The sequence below is a fragment of the Rana temporaria genome, chromosome 3 (genome assembly GCF_905171775.1).
Source record: "Rana temporaria chromosome 3, aRanTem1.1, whole genome shotgun sequence".
In the NCBI taxonomy this organism is placed as follows: Eukaryota; Metazoa; Chordata; class Amphibia; order Anura; family Ranidae; genus Rana; species Rana temporaria.
The window spans coordinates 125,564,586-125,586,743 of NC_053491.1; the positions used below are offsets into that span (position 1 = coordinate 125,564,586).

Below are 22,158 nucleotides of genomic sequence, written 5' to 3' on the forward strand. Positions count from 1 at the left end.
TTGTATTATAAAAGTAAGAGGGCAACATAAAGCTAGTGCGATATTTGACACTGTTTTTGATAAACTAATGCATCTATCTGGTTCAATGAATGTAGTAGCAATGCTCAATGAATTCTCAGGGTGCTCATCAGATATTTTGGTTCTAATTTTGGCCTTTGTGTGCTACATTCTTAAAAATAGTTGCTCACAAATATAGGTGTTGCCGTATGTGAAGGATGCTTCAGTTTAAATTCTCCCTGCTAAGTAATATTGTGTGTGTGTTAAGTGTAACAGGCTTTTGAAATGTTAATGACCCTTCCTCAGCCAGTCCTATTTCAAAGGGTAATTGTGTGTGTGAAGGAGCCCTGTGTTTACCGTTTACTGTGATTAGAAGTCACTCATGTTAATTATTCTGATTGCTTCATTGTGGTAATTATCCCTTCTATATGCGGGGCCAAGCTGTCTAGATAATGTATTCTGTACAACTAGTAATTACCTTCACTGATGTCATTATCTAAAGAAAATGTGTTTTCAGGTCGGCTCCGAAATGTCTGCCTAATAATCTGTATGAGAGCCCCCACTGTGTGTGAGAAGGGGGTGGAGATTTCATTGTTCCTTGATTGAGGATTTAGCTTGAAAACTGTATATATACCAGCAGCAAGCTGCCATTAAAGTGTGTTGTTCCAGCAGTAAGCACTGACTCATGTGTGGCTTATTATGGCGATTCCAGGATGGGATGTTCTTTTATGGGGAGAAGGGAATCTTTGACGGGGATATCATTCTAATACCATCACACCGTAAACTGATGACATGAATAAGGCACGATTGTGAAGAGTGGGATATTTTTCTTTGGGAAGATAAAACATGTACAAGCCCAGTAAAGAGACACGGTCAAATTTATTTCGGCCACATATGTTTGACAAGTTTAAACTAGGTAAGTTTATGATTTTGTATTTGGCCACTTTCACTCATCCTCCAAATTGGACCGCAGGTTTGACACCCCTGTTGTAAACCATAAAAAATCTGCCTATTATACCGATAGCTTTAACATTATAAATGGCAATTTGTAACTCTAGAAACAGATTTGTTTAGCAATGTAACGCAAACAAGGAATGAAAGTTTAATTACCGTGCATTGCATGTCTAGAGTCCGAGAAAAGTCGCACAAGCGCCCAAAATGCATCTTCTTCATTCATATACATAAGGAGCAGAGCGGTTATCTGGCTCATCCCCTGACAGTATCCAACCTCCTGCACAACAACATCAATCATCATAAAAATAGATACATAAAGAATGAGAGAATAGACAGCATATATCACCTTACAGGAACATGATGTTACCAAACTACTGCTCATAAGGACCAAAAACTATACACCTTGATGTGTCTAGAGCAGTGGTTCTCAACTTCCTAGTGCCGTGACCCCTTGATAATATTTCCCAAGTTGTGGGGACCCCTAACAGGAAAATTATTTTCATAGCGTGGGTTGAAAGCACCCAAGGCAAGACAAGTAATTTTCACCCCTAACCCACGGACATTTAGCTCTTCCTGAGTGCCTTCCACTCGTACAGTATTAAAACCCCTTATAGTAAATGTTTGGGTGTACCACTCTTTCTCTTTGTTCTCCTTTTTTTCCCTTTCATCTCTCTCTATCCTAATTCCTTTTTTCCCCATCCCTCCCCCTAACTGTCTTCCTTGCTCTTTCTTTTTTTCCTTTCTCTCCTTTTTTTCTTTGTTCCTCCCTCTCACAGTGCAGGCTTCAGGAACCAGCCCAGGATTTGGTGACCCCTGGCAAATCATCATTTGACCCCCAGGTTGAGAACCACTGGTCTAGAGGAAATCAGAATCTCCAAGCACAGTATATAATCCTTTACCATTTTCTTGCTTATGGCCAAATTAACAACTGGGGTTTTTTTTTGTTTTTTTTCCACATATATGTTAAAATCTACATTTTTTTACAAGAAAATTACTCAGAACCGCAAACAATATATTTTCGAAAAAACACAGACCCTCTAGAATAAAATGATGGCTGTTGCAATATTTTATGTCACATGATTTTTTGCATCAGTTTATGAAATGCAAATTTTCAGGAAAAGATACATACACATAAATTAGGTATAGAGAACAGAAGAAAAGTAAAATATGGAAAGCTTCAGGAGTTTGTGTGTCATCCTTGCGCAACTGTAGTTTATGTCCTGCTGAAGCAAAGAGAGCTAAACCCACTTTAAACCAGCAACATCTAAACACAGGAAAAAAAGCAATAAGGCATATATAAGAGTTGTTTATGCTTCCCAGATAATTTCTCCTGCATTTAGAAAACTAAACGTAAAAGCGCAAGCTTTTAGATTAGGTCACAAAACTAGGCAAATCAAATTGAGCACATAATGAAGCAATATACAAGTTAACAATGAAAACAGCAAAACAAAAGATCAGTTTCCAAATACAGTCAGCTTAAAAGTGATATTAAAAGGCAAGTTTTTTTTTAAAATAACAAACATGTCATACTTACCTGCCCTGTGCAATTGTTTTGCACAGAGCAGCCCAGATTCTCAACTCCTTGCCCCCCCCTTCCTGCTAGTGCTCCTGGCCCCTCCCCCCTGCAAAGTGTCCCCACAGCAAACAGCTAGCTCTTCCCCATCTCTCCTCATTGGCTCACTGATTGTGATTAACAGCAATGGGAGCCAGTGGTTCCTGCTGTTTTTTCAGCTAATGAGGAGGGAGAGTCGCCGGGCCAGGCTCAACTTACAGAAAGATTAATGTCTGCATATAACCTCAGCTGCTTAGATCTCTGGAAGCATGTTTTAGACAGGCTAACTTTAAAGAAACACTATTGCACTCCTTTTGTGGGACTTTAAAATGTACAGTTGCAATTAAAAGTATGTGAACCCTTTTGGAAGGATATGGATTTCTGCACAAATTGGTCATAAAATGTGATCTGATCTTCATCTAAGTCACAACGATAGACAATCACAATCTGCTTAAACTAATAACATACAAATAATTTAATGTTACCATGTTTTTATTGAACACACCATGTAAACATTCACAGTGCAGGTGGAAAAAGTATGTGAACCCCTAGACTAATGACATCTCCAAGAGCCAATTGGAGTGAGGTGTCAGCCAACTGGAGTCCAATCAATGAGATGAGATTGGAGGTGTTGGTTACAGCTGCCCTGCCCTATAAAAAACACACACCAGTTCTGGGTTTGCTTTTCACAAGAAGCATTGCCTGGTGTGAATGATGCCTCAAAAGAGCTCTCAGAAGACCTACGATTAAGAATTGTTGACTTACATGAAGCTGGAAAGGGATATAAAGTATCTCCAAAAGCCTTGCTGTTCATCAGTCCACTGTAAGACAAATTGTCTATAAATGGAGAAAGTTCAGCACTGCTGCTACTCTCCCTAGGAGTGGCCGTCCTGTAAAGATGACTGCAAAAGCACAGCGCAGACTGCTCAATGAGGTGAAGAAGAATCCTAGAGTGTCGGCTAAAGACTTACAAAAGTCTCTGGCATATGGTAACATCCCTGTTAGCGAATCTACGATATGTAAAAAAACACTAGACAAGAATGGTTTTCATGGGAGGATACCACAGAGGAAGCCACTTCTGTCCAGAAAAAAACATTGCTGCACGTTTACAGTTTGCACAAGAGCACCTGGATGTTCTACAGCATTACTGGCAAAATATTCTGTGGACAGATGAAACCAAAGTTGAGTTGTTTGGAAGAAACACACAACACTATGTGTGGAGAAAAAGGAGGCACAGCACACCAACATCAAAACCTCATCCCAACTGTGAAGTATGGTGGTGGGTGCATCATGGTTTGGGGCTGTTTTGCTGCGTCAGGGCCTGGACGGATTGCTACCATCGAAGGAAAAATTTATTCCCAAGTTTATCAAGACATTTTGCAGGAGAACTTAAGGCCATCTGTCCACCAGCTGAAGCTCAACAGAAGATGGGTGTTGCAACAGGACAACGACCCAAAGCATAGAAGTAAATCAACAACAGAATGGCTTAAACAGAGGAAAAAGTACCAGTTACACTTACCGGTAACAGATTTTCTAGGAAGTCTTCCAGGACGGCACACCTGAGATGATGGGTCCCACCTGACAGGAAACACAATCAACAGAGTTTAAAAGGTCCCACCCTTCCCTCTGTCCCTCAGTTATGACAAAGTATAGACCCACACCGGTGTCAGAGGGTATCTTCTGTGAACACAAACATCACCAACAATTAAGGGTGGGAACTAGGCCTGCCACCCTGGAAGACTTCCTAGAAAATCCGTTATGGTAAGTGTAATTGGTACTTTTCTCCAGTCATCTTCCAGGACGGCACACCTGAGACGATGAGCAAGAAGTTCAGGCCTACCTTAGGGTGGGATCACCACCTGTAGGACCTTCCTGCCGAATGCCAAGTCCTGAGGGGACAACAGCTCCACTCTGTGGTGCCTCAGGAAAGTATTTTGCCTCGTCCAAGTTGCTGCTCTGCAGATTTGATCAATCGAAGCGCCTGCCCTCTCTGCCCAGGAGGTCGCCAGAGATCTGGTTGAATGAGCTTTAATATGAGCTGGAACGGGTTTTCCTGACTGTTCATAAGCTACTGCGATAGTCTGTTTAATCCACCTGGCTATTGTAGGCTTAGAAGGTTGAAGCCCTTTCTTTTGACCGGAGAAATCAATTAAATGATTTGATCTCCTGATCTCACCATCTAAATAGGCTAGAAGACACCTTCTAACATCTAATAAATTAAACCTTGCCTCTGTCATTTTTTGGGTTCTGACAAACGGAGGGGAGGACAATCTCCTGTGACCTCCCCAGCCCCAGGCGCTTGCATCTGTAGACAGAATCAATGGATTCTGTTGGGTCCAGCACCAACCTTCTAACAGGCCCAGTGAACCACTGGGATGCATGATGACATTAGCCCCAGCACTCTCATCATGGTCCTTAGAGAAGTCTCTCTGGTACCAAGCAGAGCAGAGACTGCTTTTTGCACTTTGGTGATCTTTTCTTGCGGTAGAAAGATCTTTTGGTTCACTGAGTCCACCCGGTATTCTAGAAACACCTTGGATTGTGCGGGATCTAGTGAAGATGTCTCTTTGCCGATTAGCCACCCCAGATATTCTAGTGTGGACAGCACCTTGTCTCGGTCTACCTGGAGCTGTTCCAAGGCCGGACTAAAAATCAGCATGTTGTCCAAGTATGGAATCAATGCTATCCCCTGGAGGTGTAGAAATTACACCACCTCGGCTAGAACTTTGGTAAAAATTCTTGGACTGGCCGCTAGGCTGAAGGGAGGAGCCTTGAACTGCCAGTGTCGGACACCCTGCCTCGTCTGCACTGCAAACCTCAAGAACTTCTGATGTTTCGGGGAAATGGGAACATGCAGGTAAAGCATCCTTTAGGTCCAACGTTATCATGAAGACTCCCCTCCTGGAGGTGTCTTCTGACCGTGTAGATGCTCTCCATCCTAAACTTTTTGTAAACCAGGAATTGGTTTAGTTTTCATAGATTTATAATCAGCCGAAATTTTCCGGATGGTTTTTGTACCACAAATATGTGGGAATAAAACCCCTGGCCGATTTGATCTACTGGAACAGGAATGATGACCTGCTGTTCCGCTAGTTCCCGGACACTCTCCAATAGGCCCCCTGCTTTTAATGGGTCTCTGGGGAGATAGGTCAGGATAAAATTTAGTGGAGGGGGAGACAAGAATTCAAATTTGTATCCTTCCTTTATCAAATTTAGAATGCAAGGACTCTGAGTGATATTTTTCCCTGAGGGAGGAACCACGAGAGCCTTCCGCCAACTTTTATGCTGGCGTCATTTGGATTCTTTGTTGGAAGTAGAAGCTCCAGAAAAAAGGATCCCACCTTTTTCCTTGCCTTACCGAATCCCCACTTTCTTTGGCTCCTTCTTACCCTTAAAAATAATTTCTTCCCTTTATCTTTTTTGGACTTTGCAGGGAACGTTTTTCCTTTCTCTGTGGAATGAGACAGTACCTGCTCCAAATCAGAACCAAACAGCAGGGATCCCTTTAAAGGGAATCCTGCAAAGGCGAGACTTGGATGTGAAATCTCCATCCCATGTCTTTACCCAAAGGGCTCTTCTAGCAGAATTTAAAAGAGCTACTGACTTGGCGGTAGTTCTGACGGTTTCCACTGCGGCATCTGCTAAATAGGCCACTGCTTTCCCCACCACTTCCAGGGAGTCTAGCACTTCTTTGGATTTACTGTCCTGTGCTACGTGGTCCATTAGTCTGCGGACCCAGGCGTCCGCATTTCTAGCGACACATGCGGAGGCCAATGCAGGGCCCATAGCAGCTGCATTGGCATCCCATGCTCTGCGCAGCAGAGTTTCTGACTGTTTATCCATTGGATCCCGAATGTTGCCGGAATCTTCAAAAGGATAGATCCGAGTGTTTGGATACTTGAGATAATGAAGCATCCAGACGCGGAAATTTAAAGAATCCGTCTTCTTCCTCGGCTTTGAAGGGGCACCTACGCTTCCAGGTCTTAAGTCTTAACACCCTGCGCTCAGGTTCGTTCCATTCTCTAAAAATAATATCTTTAAGAGATTGATGTACAGGAAAGGACTTGGTTTGTGCTTTACCAAGTCCCCTGTACAGTTTATCTTGTACTGAAACCTGTGTGGGCGGCAGCTGGATGTCCTTGGATGTATAAATCGCTTTGCGGAGATCCTCCATATCCTCCGCAGAAAAGAGGTGGCCGCCAGGTCTAGTATCCCCCAGGCTACTCTGATCAGAATCCTCCCCTTCTTCCTGAGACATTTGACCTAAGGATTCTAACTCTTCATCTGAGTGGATCAAAGACGGCCCCTGAGACCCTTCCGTAACACTAGTCTGGGTCTCTACCAAGGAGGGGGAATCTTCTGTACCTAGGGGGGCTAAATCCCTGTTTGCCACCGTGGCTTTGAAGGACTGTAAAGTAGCGAGCATCTCAGTCTGTAGAGCTCTGCAGTCTTTCATAGCCTGCGCTGCCTCCCTGCCTGCTAATTTGTAAATACATTTAAAACAGAAGGGTTTCATATGGTCCTGTGGGAGTTGATCACCACAGTGCTTTGATTTACTAGATTACTTGCCCCTAGACCTACTGGTGGTCTCCTGGGCAGGGCATTCGGTCTCTGAAAATAGATAACAAAAAAACCCTGCTACCCATGGGCTATCCCTGGGGGAGAGTGTACAAAGCCAACCCAGAATCACTTCCCCCAATCAGCCAAGTCACTCACCCCCTGTGGCGACTTGCGTTGCTGGAATCGATCCGTGCTCCATTCTGCTCTTGGGCAGCCCCGCAGTAGGCAAAGAATCACTATCTGTAGTGTAGGCTGGGGGGAGACGTAGGACCGTGGACCCCCGCTCCGTTACCGCTCCGAGGCATGCAGCATGCTGATCGCCGTCATATTGGTGTAGCCCGGGCGAGCGGAAGCGACATCATCCACGCGTGCCGCTCGTTTTGCTTCCGGACATGCGCAGTAGGACCCCAGGGACGCCGAAGCCCGCACTGCGGTCAGAGAAGTTTCTCTGTGCTTAGCCCCATTGAGGAAAACACCAGCAGCCAGCGAGACTCCTTCCCAGCAAGATGGGACATCCGAGCCGCTCTTCCTCACCATCCACCACTATCAGGTAGGAGGAGAGTGTGGGATAGATGGTCCCTGAAGACATGGACACCCTCACCGTGACCAAGTATTCTCAGGGAGCTTTTTAGTAGCCCAGCATACCTTGCTTCCTGAGAAAAGATAGAAGGGAGACCCCCCTTGGAATAAAGCTAAAGCTTTTATCTGTCCATGCAGCCCCCACTGACTGCTCTTTGGTCAGAAAATCCAAGGAGGGAAGACCTTGGTCCCAGACCTTAGTCTATTTTGCTAAAAATAATAAACGGTTTCACTGCCATCCTGGGAAACACAATCAATAACTGAGGGACAGAGGGAAGGTTGGGACATTTTAAACTCTGTTGATTGTGTTTGCGGTCAGGTGGGACCCGTCATCTCAGGTGTGCCGTCCTGGAAGATGACTGGAGAAATACGCCTTCTGGAGTGGCCCAGTCAGAGTCCTGACCTCAACCCGATTGAGACGCTGTGGCATGACCTCAGGAAAGCGATTCACACCAGACATCCCAAGAATATTGCTCAACTGAAACAGTTCTGTAAAGAGGAATGGTCAAGAATTACTCCTGAACATTGTGCATGTCTGATCTGCAACTACAGGAAACTTTGGATGAAGTTATTTCTGCCAAAAAGGAGGTTCAACCAGCTATTAAATCCAAGGGTTCACATACTTTTTCCACGTGCACTGTGAATGTTTACATGGTGTGTTCAATAAAAACATGGTAACATTTAATTCTTTGTGTGTTATTAGTTTAAGCAGATTGTGATTGTCTATTGTTGTGACTTAGATGAAGATCAGATCACATTTTATGACCAATTTGTGCAGAAATCCATCATTCCAAAGGGGTTCACATACTTTTTCTTGCAACTGTATAAAAAAGCAACAAAAAGAAGGCACAGGGTAAGAAGATAAAGAATTTAAATATGTACAGTCATAAGACATGCATTTGTTCAATGGTGATTCAAGAACAGGGACTGGTCTGTGAAAGCCTTCTAGCGATTAAAAAGCTTTCATTATAATGTGACAACAATGTAGAGTGGCATTGCCTTGAATAAACAATCGCGTACAATTACAATCTACAATAGAATATATATCACCTAATGCTATGCATTTCAATGCATCCAGGGGCTTCTAACAAAGCTTTGCATTGCAATACAATTTCGGCAACATTGTCTAGGACTACATTCAAGATGTTTTGCCCTTACAGGAAAAGTTAGTAATTTCCTGCCATTGAAATTGCTGATATCACAATTGTCTTTGCCATTCAACTCCAGATCATATATGGCCTCCAGGTTCAAGCTTTGTCATACATAAGTATGTTGAGTCAGAAGTTTTCACCATCTCCTACTCTATCCAAAATGATTAAAAAAAAGGTTGGACTTTAAACATTCTTTAGGCTCAGTTCACATATGTCCAGGCACGGTTTCCTTGCGCTTTTTTACAACAGTCCGGTGCGGTTTCATTTACCGATTCAGGTGCCAACCTTATCTGGACTGAAAAACGTACAGGACTCTTATTTTTAAACGAGTGCTGCCGGCCCAGACCTATGTGAACCGCCTCCATAGAATGGCAATTTGGTTCAGGTCATGCAAATCGGATGCTGTTCAAAACGCATCTAATTTGCATATATGTGACCCAAGATTGAAGTATACAATTTCTTAGAATTTGCTGCAATTTTTATTTATTTTTTTACCTGCCAATAACAGTGCTTCCTTGCAGGCTGAAAACGCTAAGCCCACTGCTTTACAATTATTAGCAACATTGTCAGCCACCCATGCAAACTCCTTCAATTGGCTATTTGTGTTCCTATCAGCTAGACCTGATTGACAGCTCCAATAGCCAAGGATTGTACAAAGAAGGCAATGCTTATTGCAAGGCAGCAGCTTAGTGTGCCCAGCCAGGAAAGTGATGTTAATAAAAGAATCTCCAAGGAGGAAACTTTGCAAGATGCACAAAAACTGTTTGCTTAAGAAAACTGTATACATTAAGACATGACGTCAAACATACTGCAAAATGGACTTTAGGTTTACATACACTTTAATGGTATTTAAAGTGGATGTAGCATCAGTTATAAGTTTTCATAGTAAGTGCATAGGAGCTAGTTTTTAGCTTGCAGAGTTCCTGAAATGCGTACTTTAATTAAAGACTCACTGATATTTCTTTTAAATGAAAGCCCTTATTAGCACTGTTCCGAGATGCCTTACTAAAAGAACGAACAGCTATCGAGCTATGATTGGGTAAGGAAGTCCCTCTCTCCTGCCTCCTCCTCACATATTTGCCTCAAAAAAGGACATTTAAAAAGTAAATACTTTAACATTTTTCTTATTACATGTCAGCCTATGCCAGGATGACCTTGCAGGGCCTGATGCATGTGCATGCACACCGCAGGTCTCTTGTACATATGTGAGATATTGCAAAATGCCTCTTAGGATGTGTGATAACGACATTTTAAGAGCAATTTGAGAGATATTGCACATGTGCACGCACTTCACAGACTATGCTAGAGAACTGGCATGTCTGAACATGTGCAAGATCTCGAATGAGAACCCTTTCAGACTGGCACTGCTCCGCTTTAGCAGTGCTTTTTGGCTGCTAGTGGGGTGCTTTTAACCCTCCCTTAAATGCGCCTGAAAAGCGGTGCCCATGCAATCCAATGGGCAGAGGCTGTGGAGGAGCGTTGTATACACCACTCCTAAACTGCATCAAAGATACTACTTGCAGGACTTTTTCTAACCTCCTGCAAGCGCACCGCTCCAGTGTGGAAGCCCTTGGGCTCTCACACTGGGGCTGCAGGGGAGGCGTTTTGCAGGCACTTTACAGGTGCTATTTTTAGCCCTTTAGCGAGTGAAACACCTCCATTGTGAAAGGGGTCTAAAGATAGCACAGCTGTAGGGCAATGCTGGACTCCATGGTCTAGTAAGTTTTATTTTATTTTTTATGTTGAGACAGATACAAATGTAAGGGATTTTTCCTAGGGGAGTTAGGCAGGGTTGCGTTTCTCGTTAACTGCTGCCACACTGGGTTTTGCTTGCTCAGCTCCGATTTGAAAATATTGGAGCATGCAAGTTAAATAAATATGTGTCTTTGGCCCGTCTAATTAGTTAATTAGATAGCAACGATCAAAATCACATTTCCTGTTTTAGAAAAAACGTTATTTTGGGTTTATTCAAATGTGACAACCCTGTAACAAGTCTACCCTCCTAAAACATGTGCTTTACCTGCTCCACAAGCCCTAAATGACTACATACTACATTTTGGGACATTGTGAACTCACACAGACACTGTAGACATGCAGCCTTTCACGCACTGCCAAGATTACAGAGTTAACAAGCCTGGTTTTGACACTATGCAGAAATTTTGCCAAGAGATTTCTTGCATACACTTAAATACCATCTGGTTGCACAGAGATCTAGCATGTGTAGTGTTCCCTGAGCAGCATGAATTCTCTGTGCATTGTGACCAACATGATAATTACACACAGATGTTCCTGTACAAGAAATGGCAAGACTACTGATACTCTCTCAGAAGAAGGGACCTGCAAGGCCTTAGAAAGCCAGGTAGAGTAATCTATATATAGTGGCTTCATGTTGGGCGATTAGAAAAATTATCAGAACCTTCCACCCCAGCCACCTGTTTGCATTAGTCAATATGCCAACAGATTTTCTAGCAAGCACCTTCTGTGGTTTAGTTATAATTTAATGCACGTGAACAGAGCTATCCATCACTGTGCACAATTAGTATTACTGAAATTGTACATTATTAAAAAAAAAAAAGAAAAAAAAGAAAGCAAACTGGATTATAAAACATGGTTCATTTCAGGAGGAGGTCTGTGGTCCCTTCATTACAGGACAACTAAAGCTGGTTATACACTACTTATATGAGAGGCATATTTAGTCCTTACAGATCCAAAGTTATCTGATTATTCACAGAAAGCAGGCCAACTTGCACAACTTAACAATAACCATTTGAATCAAATCTTAAAGAAAAAAAAATATGACATGTGGAAGCTTATTTGCCGATATTGACAAATCACTTTCATTTTACATACTGTATATACTCGAGTATCAGTAGAGTTTTTCAGCACATTTTTTTGTGCTGAAAATGCCCCCCTCGGCTTACACTCGAGTCACCTTTTTGCGCCTCATCTCCCGGACTTTGGGGACCGTTGCTGGCCGGCCGTAGGTCCCCTAGACCCCAAACATGTAGAGTGGCACACATGTAGCCCCACTCTTCATCTACAAGTGTGGAAAGTTTGTTGTCCGGGGGACCTACACCTGGGGAGCACCGATTTTTCAAAGCCGGGCACGTCTTCCATAGACTGCCATGTTAAACGGTCACGGTCATTTCTCCGGTGACTTTGGAGATCCGGTACTAGCCGGTCGTAGGTCCCCTGGACCCACATCTTGGCACACATGTAGCTCCATTTCTTCTCTATGTGTGTGCAAAGGTTATTGTCAGGGGGACCAACGGCTGGGGAGCACCGATTATTCAAAGCCAGGCACCCCTTCTATAGACTCCCATGTTAAATGTCAGTCTAGTCATGGACACAGTAAGGCACGGATACAGTGAGGCATGCAGATGGACACCATAGGCTTATACTCGAGTCAATTAATTTTTCAATTTTTTGGTGGTAAAATTAGGTGCTTCGGCTTAAATTCGGGTCGGCTTATACTCAAGTATATACGGTACTTCCTTAATATAATATAAATGTTTAACAATACATAATTTTTAAACAATTATTGTCATAATGTATAAAATTCTGTTGTAGACGGAATCTGGTAATGGTTTTCCTTTTTTACTTGGGGACCCCAGTAGCAAGATAACCCCACCATAGTTCTCGCCTACCTTGTGTTCACATTCCTGATGCTACAAGAGTGCTTCTACTTATTTTCTTGCATTTTCCATAAAATAAATTAATATACAGCATTATAATGCAAGATGTGAAAAACCTTCTTGACTGAACTTTTAAAGGACTTTAAGCCTCGGTTCACATTGGAGCGATTTGTCATGCGATTCGAGAGATCAAATCACACGACAAGTTGCAGCCTACTGACACTGTTCCAATCTGTGTGCGACAACGATTTTGCAGCGGCCACACCGATTTGCAAAAGTAGTTCCTGCACTACTTTTGCTGATTTCAGGTGCGACTTCAATAGACATCTGTGCATGAAGCCACACAGATGTCTATCAAGTAGCACCTGAAATCACACTGACCTAGCTACTTCAAAATTGCGCTACTTCAAATGAAGTGGGCGTAATTTTAAAGTAGCATCATTGTGAACCAGGGCTAAGGCTGGGTTTACACATATGCAAAGAGAATTGAAGCTCTGTTTTTACAGCCAATTGACAAAGTAGTAGTTCAGCGTTTGTTTTTGATCAGGATTAGGTCATGGTTGCATCAGTATCAGGTCAGGATTTTATCCTGTTCACAACTGAATGACATGTCCGATTCAGAAGCATTTCCATAGAAGTTAATGGGCCGGAATTCGCACCGTACTGCGCAGAAACTGACAGGACTCTCTTTTTCGATTCGCACTCCGGTTTCACCGGACATGTGTGAACAGGTACAATAGAAAGCAATGTTCTTTCACATGTAATGCGAATTGGATGCGGTTCAAAATGCATCCTAATTTGCATGTGTGAACCTAGCCTAAAGGGGAAGTACAGCCAAAGCTCGTTTGGCTGTACTTCCTCTGTGCAGGTCATTTTGAGCTCCTGTGATCCGTTTTCAGCAGACAGCGGGCTGCAGTCTGCAGATGTCACAGAGCTTGTCCAGGCTCGGGTAAGACAGCGACACAGAGGCCGTAAACCACCCACATGCCTGGACTGGCACACAGCTCAGCCTTTTAGCGAGTCACTGAGAGCCTGAGCCGGCGCTCCCACCCCCTTCACAGCCCAGCGCTCCAGTGAGCTAGGAGGGGGCAGAGCATAGAGTGGTGACTGACAGCTGTGAGAACCAAGCGTTCTGCGGTGTTGGATCACTCAGTTAGAAGCGTTAGAGCCGGTGGGTGACAGATGCAGTATCAGACTGATGCTGATGCTTCATCTACCTTGATAATTATAAATCTTTAAAAAAAAAAAAAAATCCCATACTTCCCTTTTAAGCAAAACTTATCTATTGCATGAAGGAGACAAGCCATTATTTTCCAAAAGGAACAGCTTGAATCTGACTGGTTGCTAATCAGTCTTCTTGATTTTTAGGAAAATTTGAGCTATTAAAGTAGAAAGTAGTAGATGTAGGTCATACAATAAACATTTATATATTTCAGAAGAAAATTAAATAAAGGCGAGGTGATACTGGGAATCAAGACAGTATTCTAAAACTCGACTTCTCTGATCTAAAGGAAAATACGTAATCTTTTCCTGGGTACCCACAATACTACTTACCGTGTTGTATAATGAATATGCAGCTAATACATGGAATAAAGCCTGCTGTCTGTAAAGAGATACAAGAAGTTTTAGTTCCTTAAAAGAAATACTTTGCACTATTTGCTTTAAATATGCCTTCTAAATCTGTCATAATCACAGTTTATTTTTGAAAAGCCACTTTCACAGCTCTAATCAACAAGCTAACAAGAGGCAGAAAGAAGAAAAAGCATGTAAAATCAATAGAAGTACCGAGGGTCCTGTTCAATAGTGCTTAGCCTAGAAGACATTCAATGCCAACACTTCTGCTGAAAAGCACTTGAATATGACAAATATCATACAGAAACACACATTTATATGGTTCTATCACCAGCTATTATCTTTCCTTTGAAAGTATAGGGAAGAGAGACAAACACTACTGAAATATAAAGACAGATACAAACAACTTTTTTTTAGCCCTCATAGTAAAATATTTTTTTAAATACACTGTACATCAAAATGGATGCTCAGATTAAATAGAAATCTAACATCTGGTTTAAAATCTTTTATTGCAGCTTTTCTCAAAACCTATAACCCAATTGTCTCTCAGGCTCCTTTCACATGAAGGGTCCAATCAGGTCGGCATGTCAGTTTTTCAGGTGGACTTACCTGATCACACACTCCATTCACCCCTATGGACCGGCGGGTGTAAGAGGAATTATGTCCGTTTACACCCACCTACCTCCAGTCTTATCTGGTCCGCTTGGAAACAAAAAATAAACAGAGGGGGTTCCATCCTTTGTCCATGCAGATTGGATCAAAGAGCAGTTGGGTGTAAACGGACAGTCTGTTTACACCCACTGGTCCATAGAGCAGACACTCATCCATCAGCTCTGCTCTGATCAACAGACAGATCCCCTGCTGATTAGAACAGAGTACGCCCAATGTGAAAGGAGCCTAACTGCCCAAAGAATAAAGAAGAAGCCATTCATAAAATGTTTATGTGGCCACTCCAGACACCATTCATAAGATAGTTCTCAGGCTGATCCTTTTAAATATGCAAGTCAAGAAATCATAATCCACGAGCTGGCAAAGCAACAGGTTTATTTTAATGTAGGCCTTTACATATGCTTCTACTTACCTGCTGTTCATGCCCTTGGTGTTCAATCCACCTGCAGGAGTGAGGAGAAGCCCTATGCAAGTTCCTGGATCCTCACCTCAAGGTGATAGCGCTGGGCGCCCAACAAGTAAAATCGCCAAGCTCCAGTGCCAACAGGTGGGAAAAAGGGGAGTGACTCAAAAGCTCATCTCCAGATGAACAGAGCGACAAGGCACCAAAAGGAAAAAGGTGAGCTTAGCATAAGCAGCAGAAATACTGCCATAAAAGTGAACCTGTGTTGCCTTGAATGGGTGATGCAAAGCATTATAAATGAATGCCAACAAGCTATTATCATACAAAGGACAACAGGAACAAAAGCACAAGTAATTTTCTCTATTGGCAGATTTTTAAGGGCAGATGATTAATGTATTGCTGTACTAGTATTGCTAAAATTGCAACAGGAGGACAGGATCCCTTTTTCGCCTAACATGAATGGAAGAGTATAAAGCCAACATAAGATTTCCAACAAAATGTCCTTTAATAGCAGACAAACTTGGACCAGAATTTCTATAAAAAAAAAAATTACATTTGACATAAAATACTAAAGCAGCAGCAATGCACTAAATCCTAAATTTCAACAAAAACATTGTCAAGAACGAGGAATATTGCAATTCATGATGATTTATTAATATCAAATGTACACCTAAAATAATTACTGCAACATATAATACAAAGTATTGATGAAAATGTCGAATTTACAGATATACTATAGAACAGAACAGACAAATTTGCCCACAGTAATCAAATTACTTCTTCTATTGATCCTTGGTCAAGGAATATAGTTCAACACAGAGTAATCCCATGCTGCAAATTTAGCCATACAAGTACAAAAGTGCTAGCTAAGCAACGAAGATAGATCTGATAATGTCTAGCTAGCTTTATTGAAGCTTTACAAGGTCAGCTCATTTGGCCAATAAGTTATGTAATCTTTCTCAGGGCTGAAACTACCAGAAGGCATTTTTGAGCCGGTGCCTAAACCAAAAAAGTAAAAGAAATAAAGCAAAGCACTTATGGGTACTTTGAAATAAATATAGCTGCAGCACTAAAGGGAAAATAATGTGAAGAAAGTCCGAAAGACTCTCTGTCTATGTCTCTGGTGATAAAAAATAATCCATGGGGATCATGTACATGGCAAATGCACCCATGTGCAGGTGTCCTTTTGTTATTTTCATATAGCCATGATCTTCTGCAGGAAAGTATGCAATGGTTTACTAAAACTTCTAAGTAATGAAATTGTTTTGTTTTTGCCCTGTCACATTCTGTTAAAACCTCTAAGAACATATAAAGAAAAACCTACGTTAGACTTACCGATAACGGTATTTCTACGAACCTTCCAGGACGGCACACCTGAGAGATGAGGGCTCCTCCCTGTAGGAAACACAATCAATTGACAGCTTGTTATAAGTCCCCACCCTTCCCCTTGATCCCCAGTATGTATTAAAGTAATCCCGAACTGGTTCACAAGGGACATAGTTCCGTATAGGTACTTACCACCTAGCGATCAGCTTATCTTTCCCTCCACATAGGGCGGGAAGTAGGCCTACCGTCCTGGAAGGTTCGTAGAAATACCGTTACCGGTAAGTCTAATGTAGTTTTTCTCCTATCACCTTCCAGGACGGCACACCTGAGAGGATAATCAAGTAACTACAGGCCTACCTTCAGGGTGGGACCACAGCTTGTAGGACCTTCCGACCGAAAGCCAAGTCTTGCTGTGACATTTCCACACGATAGTGCTTCAGGAATTTATGATGACTGGACGAGGTGGCCGCACTGCGGATTTGCTCCCATTTGCTTTTTCAGCCCAGGAAGTTGCTAGAGATCTGGTTAAATGAGCTTTGATTTTAGCTGGAGCTGGGATTCCGGAGCATACATAAGCCCTGGAGATAGCTTCTCTTATCCATCTGGAGACTGGGGCTTTTGAGGCCTGAAGTCCCTTCCTGGGCCCAGCATACAGAACTAGTAGGTGATTGGATCTCCTAAAATTCTTTTTCCTCTCTAGATAAAAAAGAAGACACCTTCTTACATCCAGACAATGACATTTCCTTTTCTTTCTCTTTTTGGTTCATCACAAAAGGATGGCAATATTATGTCTTGCGTCCTATAAAATAAGGATGCTACAGTACTTTTGGTAGGTACAAAGGAACTGCCCTGAGAGTGACTATCTGGCTATACCAGCAGAAAGCATTCCTTCATGGACAGCGCCTGCAGATCCCCTACCCTCCTGGCTGTAGTAATTGCTAACAAAAATGCAAATTTTAAAGTTAGAAACTTAAAGGGAACCTCTTCTCGAAGGCTCGAATGGGTGTTTAGATAACGCCTCTAACACCCTAGTTAAGTACCAAGGCGGAAAACTACTTTTAAGGACAGGGGAAACTCTTTCCCTTGCGAACAGAAAACGTTCAATGAGGTCCTCTTTCACCAGTCTTCTATCAAGATAGACTGAAAGGGCTGCTATCTGAATCCAAAGGGTACTGACTGTTAAGCCTAAATCTACTCTGTCCTGGAGAAACTCCAGGATAACTGGAACAGAAGTTGAGGTCATCTGTCTTTCTTTACCCCAAGAACAGAAAGTCTTGCAAACTTTTGAATAAATCTTTTTAGTCACTGGTTTTCTACTCAACAGGAGGTTATTTATTACCTTCTCTGAGCTGCCTTTACGCTTCAGGATCTGGCGCTCACTAACCAGGCTGTCAGCTGGAAAAAATCCGGGCCTTGGGTGTAGAACCGGCCCCTGCCTAAGATCTATCCTGTTTGGGAGCTTCAGTGGTTCCGCTACAGCCAAGGATTTCAGACTTGCAAACAAAGCTCTTCTTGGCCACCAGGGTGCTATCAGAAGAATCTGGCCTGGAGACCTGCTGAGCTTCTGAAGGACCCGCGGAATCAAGGCCAAGGGCGGGAAGGCGTATGCCAGCCTGTAATGCCAGGTCTGAGTCAGTGCATCTAAACCTTCTGACTCTTTCTCTTGGGAAATCGAGAAATATCTCTTTATTTTTCTGTTCTGCCGGTTGGCAAACAGGTCTATTTCTGGATTTCCGAATTACTGCACCAAAGTTGGACACAGCTCAGGGGTTTAATTCCCATTCCCCGTCTTATCAGCCGACGACTGAGGAAGTCTGCCTCTGTATTGCTTGTCCCCTTTATGTGTATGGCAGAAATAGAAAGAACTTTTCCTTCTGCCCAGTCCAGGATTTCCTTGGATAGTTCCAGTAGGGGTCTGGACCTGATACCTCCCTGGTGACTCAAATAGGCTACGACCATGGCGTTGTCGGAGCTTACTTGAACCTCCTTGCCCCTGATGTCTTTCTGGAAGGCTTTTAGGGCTTCCCCTACTGCTCTGAGATCCCTGTAGTTGGATGACATCTGAGCTAGTGAGCTGTTCCATTGCCCTTGGGCCTTTTTCTTCTCTAGGTAGGCACCCCACCGCCAGGAACTGCCATCTGTGGTGACCTTTACTGGGTTCCATTGAGCCCATGGTCGACCTTTTAGGTTTTGGGGAATTGTCCACCACTCCAGGGAGGACAAGACCTGAGGGGTGAGCAGTATCTCCTGATCCAGGTACTCCTTTTTGTCCCAAGAGGACAGGAAGAAGAAATGAAGCGTCCTTGAGTGAAGTTGTGCCCAGACTTTTGCTGGTATACTTGCTGACATCAGGCCTAGGGTTCTCAGAATTTCCGTTCTGGAGTGCAACAGGGTCTTTATTAGATCCCCTACTGCTGAAGCTAATTTTGCCACTTTGACTTCTGGCAGGAAGAGCTTCTGCTGCCTGGTGTCCACTATGTAGCCCAGGAAGGTCTTGACCTGTTCTGGTTTGAGGGAGGATTTCTCTGTATTGACTATCCAACCCAGGCTTTGTTGGTATCCAACGTGACCTGGGAGGCTGACTGCCCGGAGATCAGTAGATCGCCCAGGTAAGGTATTAGAGATATTAGAGATATACCCTGGAGATGCAGAAACGCTACTGCCTCTGCTAGGATTTTTGTAAAAATCCTTGGGCTGGCTGTTAGTCCAAATGGTAGGGCTCTGAATTGCCAGTGAAGGATCTCTCCTCCAACCACCACTGCAAACCTCAAATATGCCCGATGATCCACGTGGATTGGCACGTGTAGGTAGGCATCTTTGAGGTCCAGAGTCATCATGAAGGCTTCCTTCATGAGGTTCTTCCGTACTGAGTAGATACTTTCCATAGTAATTTTTTTGTATTCCAGATACTTGTTCAGGTTTCTTTAATTTACTATCAGGCGGTATTTTCCTGATGGCTTGCGGACAACAACTACGAGGGAATTGAATCCCTGGTATTGTTAATATTTTGGTACTGGTACAGTACCAGTAACTACCAGGAGGGCAGATATTTTTAGGGCATCACTGGGAGGATGTGTAAGAGTGATCATAGAGGGGGGTGTTGCCGAAAATTCCAAACGATAACCTTCTCATAGGAGTCGGCAAATGTAAGTGCTGTCCGAAATCTTTTCCCACTGAGGAACAAATTGGGACAGCCGTCCCCCCACTCTGATCTTGGCGTCACTTAGTTCGCTTGTCGCCAGCTTTGGGAGAGGGGAACAGTAAGTTGTTCTTTTTCTTTCCCTTTCCATAGCCCCACCGTTTGTTGGGTTCCTTTTTGGTTCTGTGCTTTGCTTGCCCAGAGGGGCCTCGAAAAGTTTTTCTAAACCCCTCTTTTTTGGGTTTAACTGGAAACTTTTTACCTTTTTCTGATGACCTTGACAGGACATCATCCAGGCCCTGGCCAAAAAGCAACGAACCTTGAAAGGGAAGGCCACATAGCTTACCCTTAGATGTTACATCTCCTTTCCAGGCATTAATCCAGACAGCTCTTCTAGCTGAGTTGATTAATGCTGCCGTTTTAGCCGAAGCTCTTGCGGATTCGATTGCTGCATCCGCAAGGTAAGCAACAGCTTTTCCTATCACTGTTAGAGAATCGATAACATCCTCTGATTCAGTTCTCTGGGACAGGTGCTTGGTGAGCTTCTCCACCCAGGAATCTGTATTCCTGGCTACACAGGCTGCTGCTAAGGCTGGACCCATGGCTGCTGTATTAGCTTCCCAAGCTTTTCCAAGGAGGGATTCTGCTCTGCGGTCCATCAAATCCTTAATACTGCCTGCGTCCTCAGAGAGGTCAGACAACTTGGTGACTTGCGACAAAGCCGCATCCAGTCTTGGGAGCTTAAAGGGGTTGTAAAGGGAAAACATTTGTTTTCATAATAAGCATCTTTACCTGCAGACATTCCACTTTTCACTTCCTCATTGTTCGTTTTTGCTCAGAAGCTGCTCTATTTCTTCTCTGTTCTGTTCACTTCCTGCTTGTCCGATTTTACTGACCACCGTGATGGGAGGCTTCACTGCGGTGGTCAGTAACGTGCTCACCCCCTCCTGGGAACTACATCTGTGTGGCAGGACGCTCTCTACGTGTTAGAGACTTCAAGGAGGTGTGAATTACTGGGCGTGCCGCAATTCATACTGGGAAATGTAGTTCTTACATGAACGAACGACGCAAACCAGGAAGTGAATGAGAGAACAGAAAGTAGAATGCCGGAGGTGATATAGATGAAGGAATTTAATAGGAATTTATTCTTTTTTTAACAGAATCATTACACTATTCTGTCTGTCTACCTCGCAGACATTAATTTTAGGCAAAACATTTTTTTTCTTTAGTGACCCTTTAAAGAAAGTTTTCTCATCAGTTTGGTGAAAGGGAAATCTCCTTTTCCAAGTTTTCTGTCTGACAATCCTCCTTTCAGGCTCTCTCCATCCTGTAGGACTAGATCCTTAAGGGATTGGTGGAGTGGTAACACTCTAGATTGAGATTTGCTCAGCCCCCTATAAACCTTATCCTGTGCTGAGGTTACTTTAGGGGTTTCTGGAATCTCCTCTGTGGCGTATATTGCCTGCAGGAGTCTGTCCAGATCTTCTACAGCAAAGAGGTGTCTCCTTAGCTTTGTCTCCTCCTGGAACTGGCTAAAGGAGTCTATATCCAACTCTCCCTCTGAGCTGTGTCTTGATCTGGCCTGGCTTTCTAAGTCCACTCCATCTTCCTCTGCCTGGCCTAGAGGGAGTACTTGTGAGGGTGGGAGGAGGGCACTGGGTCCCCCCTGTAAAGAGGCTTTCTCGAGAGGATGTGCCTTCTCTAGGGGTAAGTTCCTCTGTGTCAGGACTCTAAATCGCTGACTGTTCGACTGCTTCACGGAAAGCTTTAACAGTTGCCAGCATTTCCATCTGCATGGATGCAAGGAAACGTTTTATCATTGCAGCATCCCTCCTTCCCTGCTAAATTGTTTATACATTTATAGCAAAAGGGCTTTGAGTGGGACTTTGGGAGCTTATCCTTACAGTTCCCACATTTTTTGGAGGAACTATGCCCTGTCGCGGCAGGAGACTGTACTGAGGCCTTCTGGGTTCCGCTGGGGGAGTCTGTAAGACAAGAGGTATAAAACATATGTATAACATTACTCTGTCTTCCCCCGGGACTGCAGGTTGTACTGGGGAGGAAAAGGTAAGGTGAGAAGATAAATCCAGTTTCCTGTTCTGGCTAGCCCCATGGTCTCAGACCCTGGAAGCCAGGGCCTCCCCCTCCCTTTTCCTCCTCCTTTTCCAAGGGGGGTTTTTGTACTCACCAGTCCCCAACCTGGATCTGCCTGCAGTTGCATTTGCCTTCCCTTCCTCTTGTTCCTTCCTCTGCTGGTACCGCTGGACGGGCTGGTACAGCAAGCCGACCACTTCCACTACCTTCCACACCACTCTCCACGCTGTCTCCCGGGGTCCTAAAACGTCCGGGTTGCACTGTGTCTGTGGCGCCGCCCACTTCCTGTGATGCGGTTCCTCTTCCTCATGTTCAGAAGGAGGCTTGGAGCTCAGTGCCTTCTCCTAGGAAAAACCCGGAAGTGAAGATAGCAGCTTAATGGTGGTGTTTTTGCATCACAGCGATGGCTCGCCCTCCCTGCTGCCAGAGCGCTGGTGCCAGCCTGGGGCAACCTGTGAGAAGGACAAAGCCTACAGGTTAGTTCAGCCCTCCCCGGGCCTCCTTAAAACCTGTCTCAACAGGGGTAC

At 43.7% G+C, this 22,158-nt stretch overlaps 1 protein-coding gene across 2 annotated transcripts in view; it reads right to left on the reverse strand.

Annotated features, from left to right (window-relative positions):
• The window catches only part of USP6NL (USP6 N-terminal like), a 252,946-nt gene that overhangs the window by 70,697 nt on the left and 160,091 nt on the right, over positions 1-22,158 (reverse strand). For both annotated transcript variants that reach the window (XM_040343385.1, XM_040343384.1), the window contains exons 8-9: positions 13,983-14,031; positions 1,108-1,228 (exon numbers count right to left, since the gene is read on the reverse strand). In XM_040343385.1, coding sequence (XP_040199319.1) covers positions 1,108-1,228; positions 13,983-14,031 — 170 coding nt within the window. The remainder of the gene's footprint in view (positions 1-1,107; positions 1,229-13,982; positions 14,032-22,158) is intronic.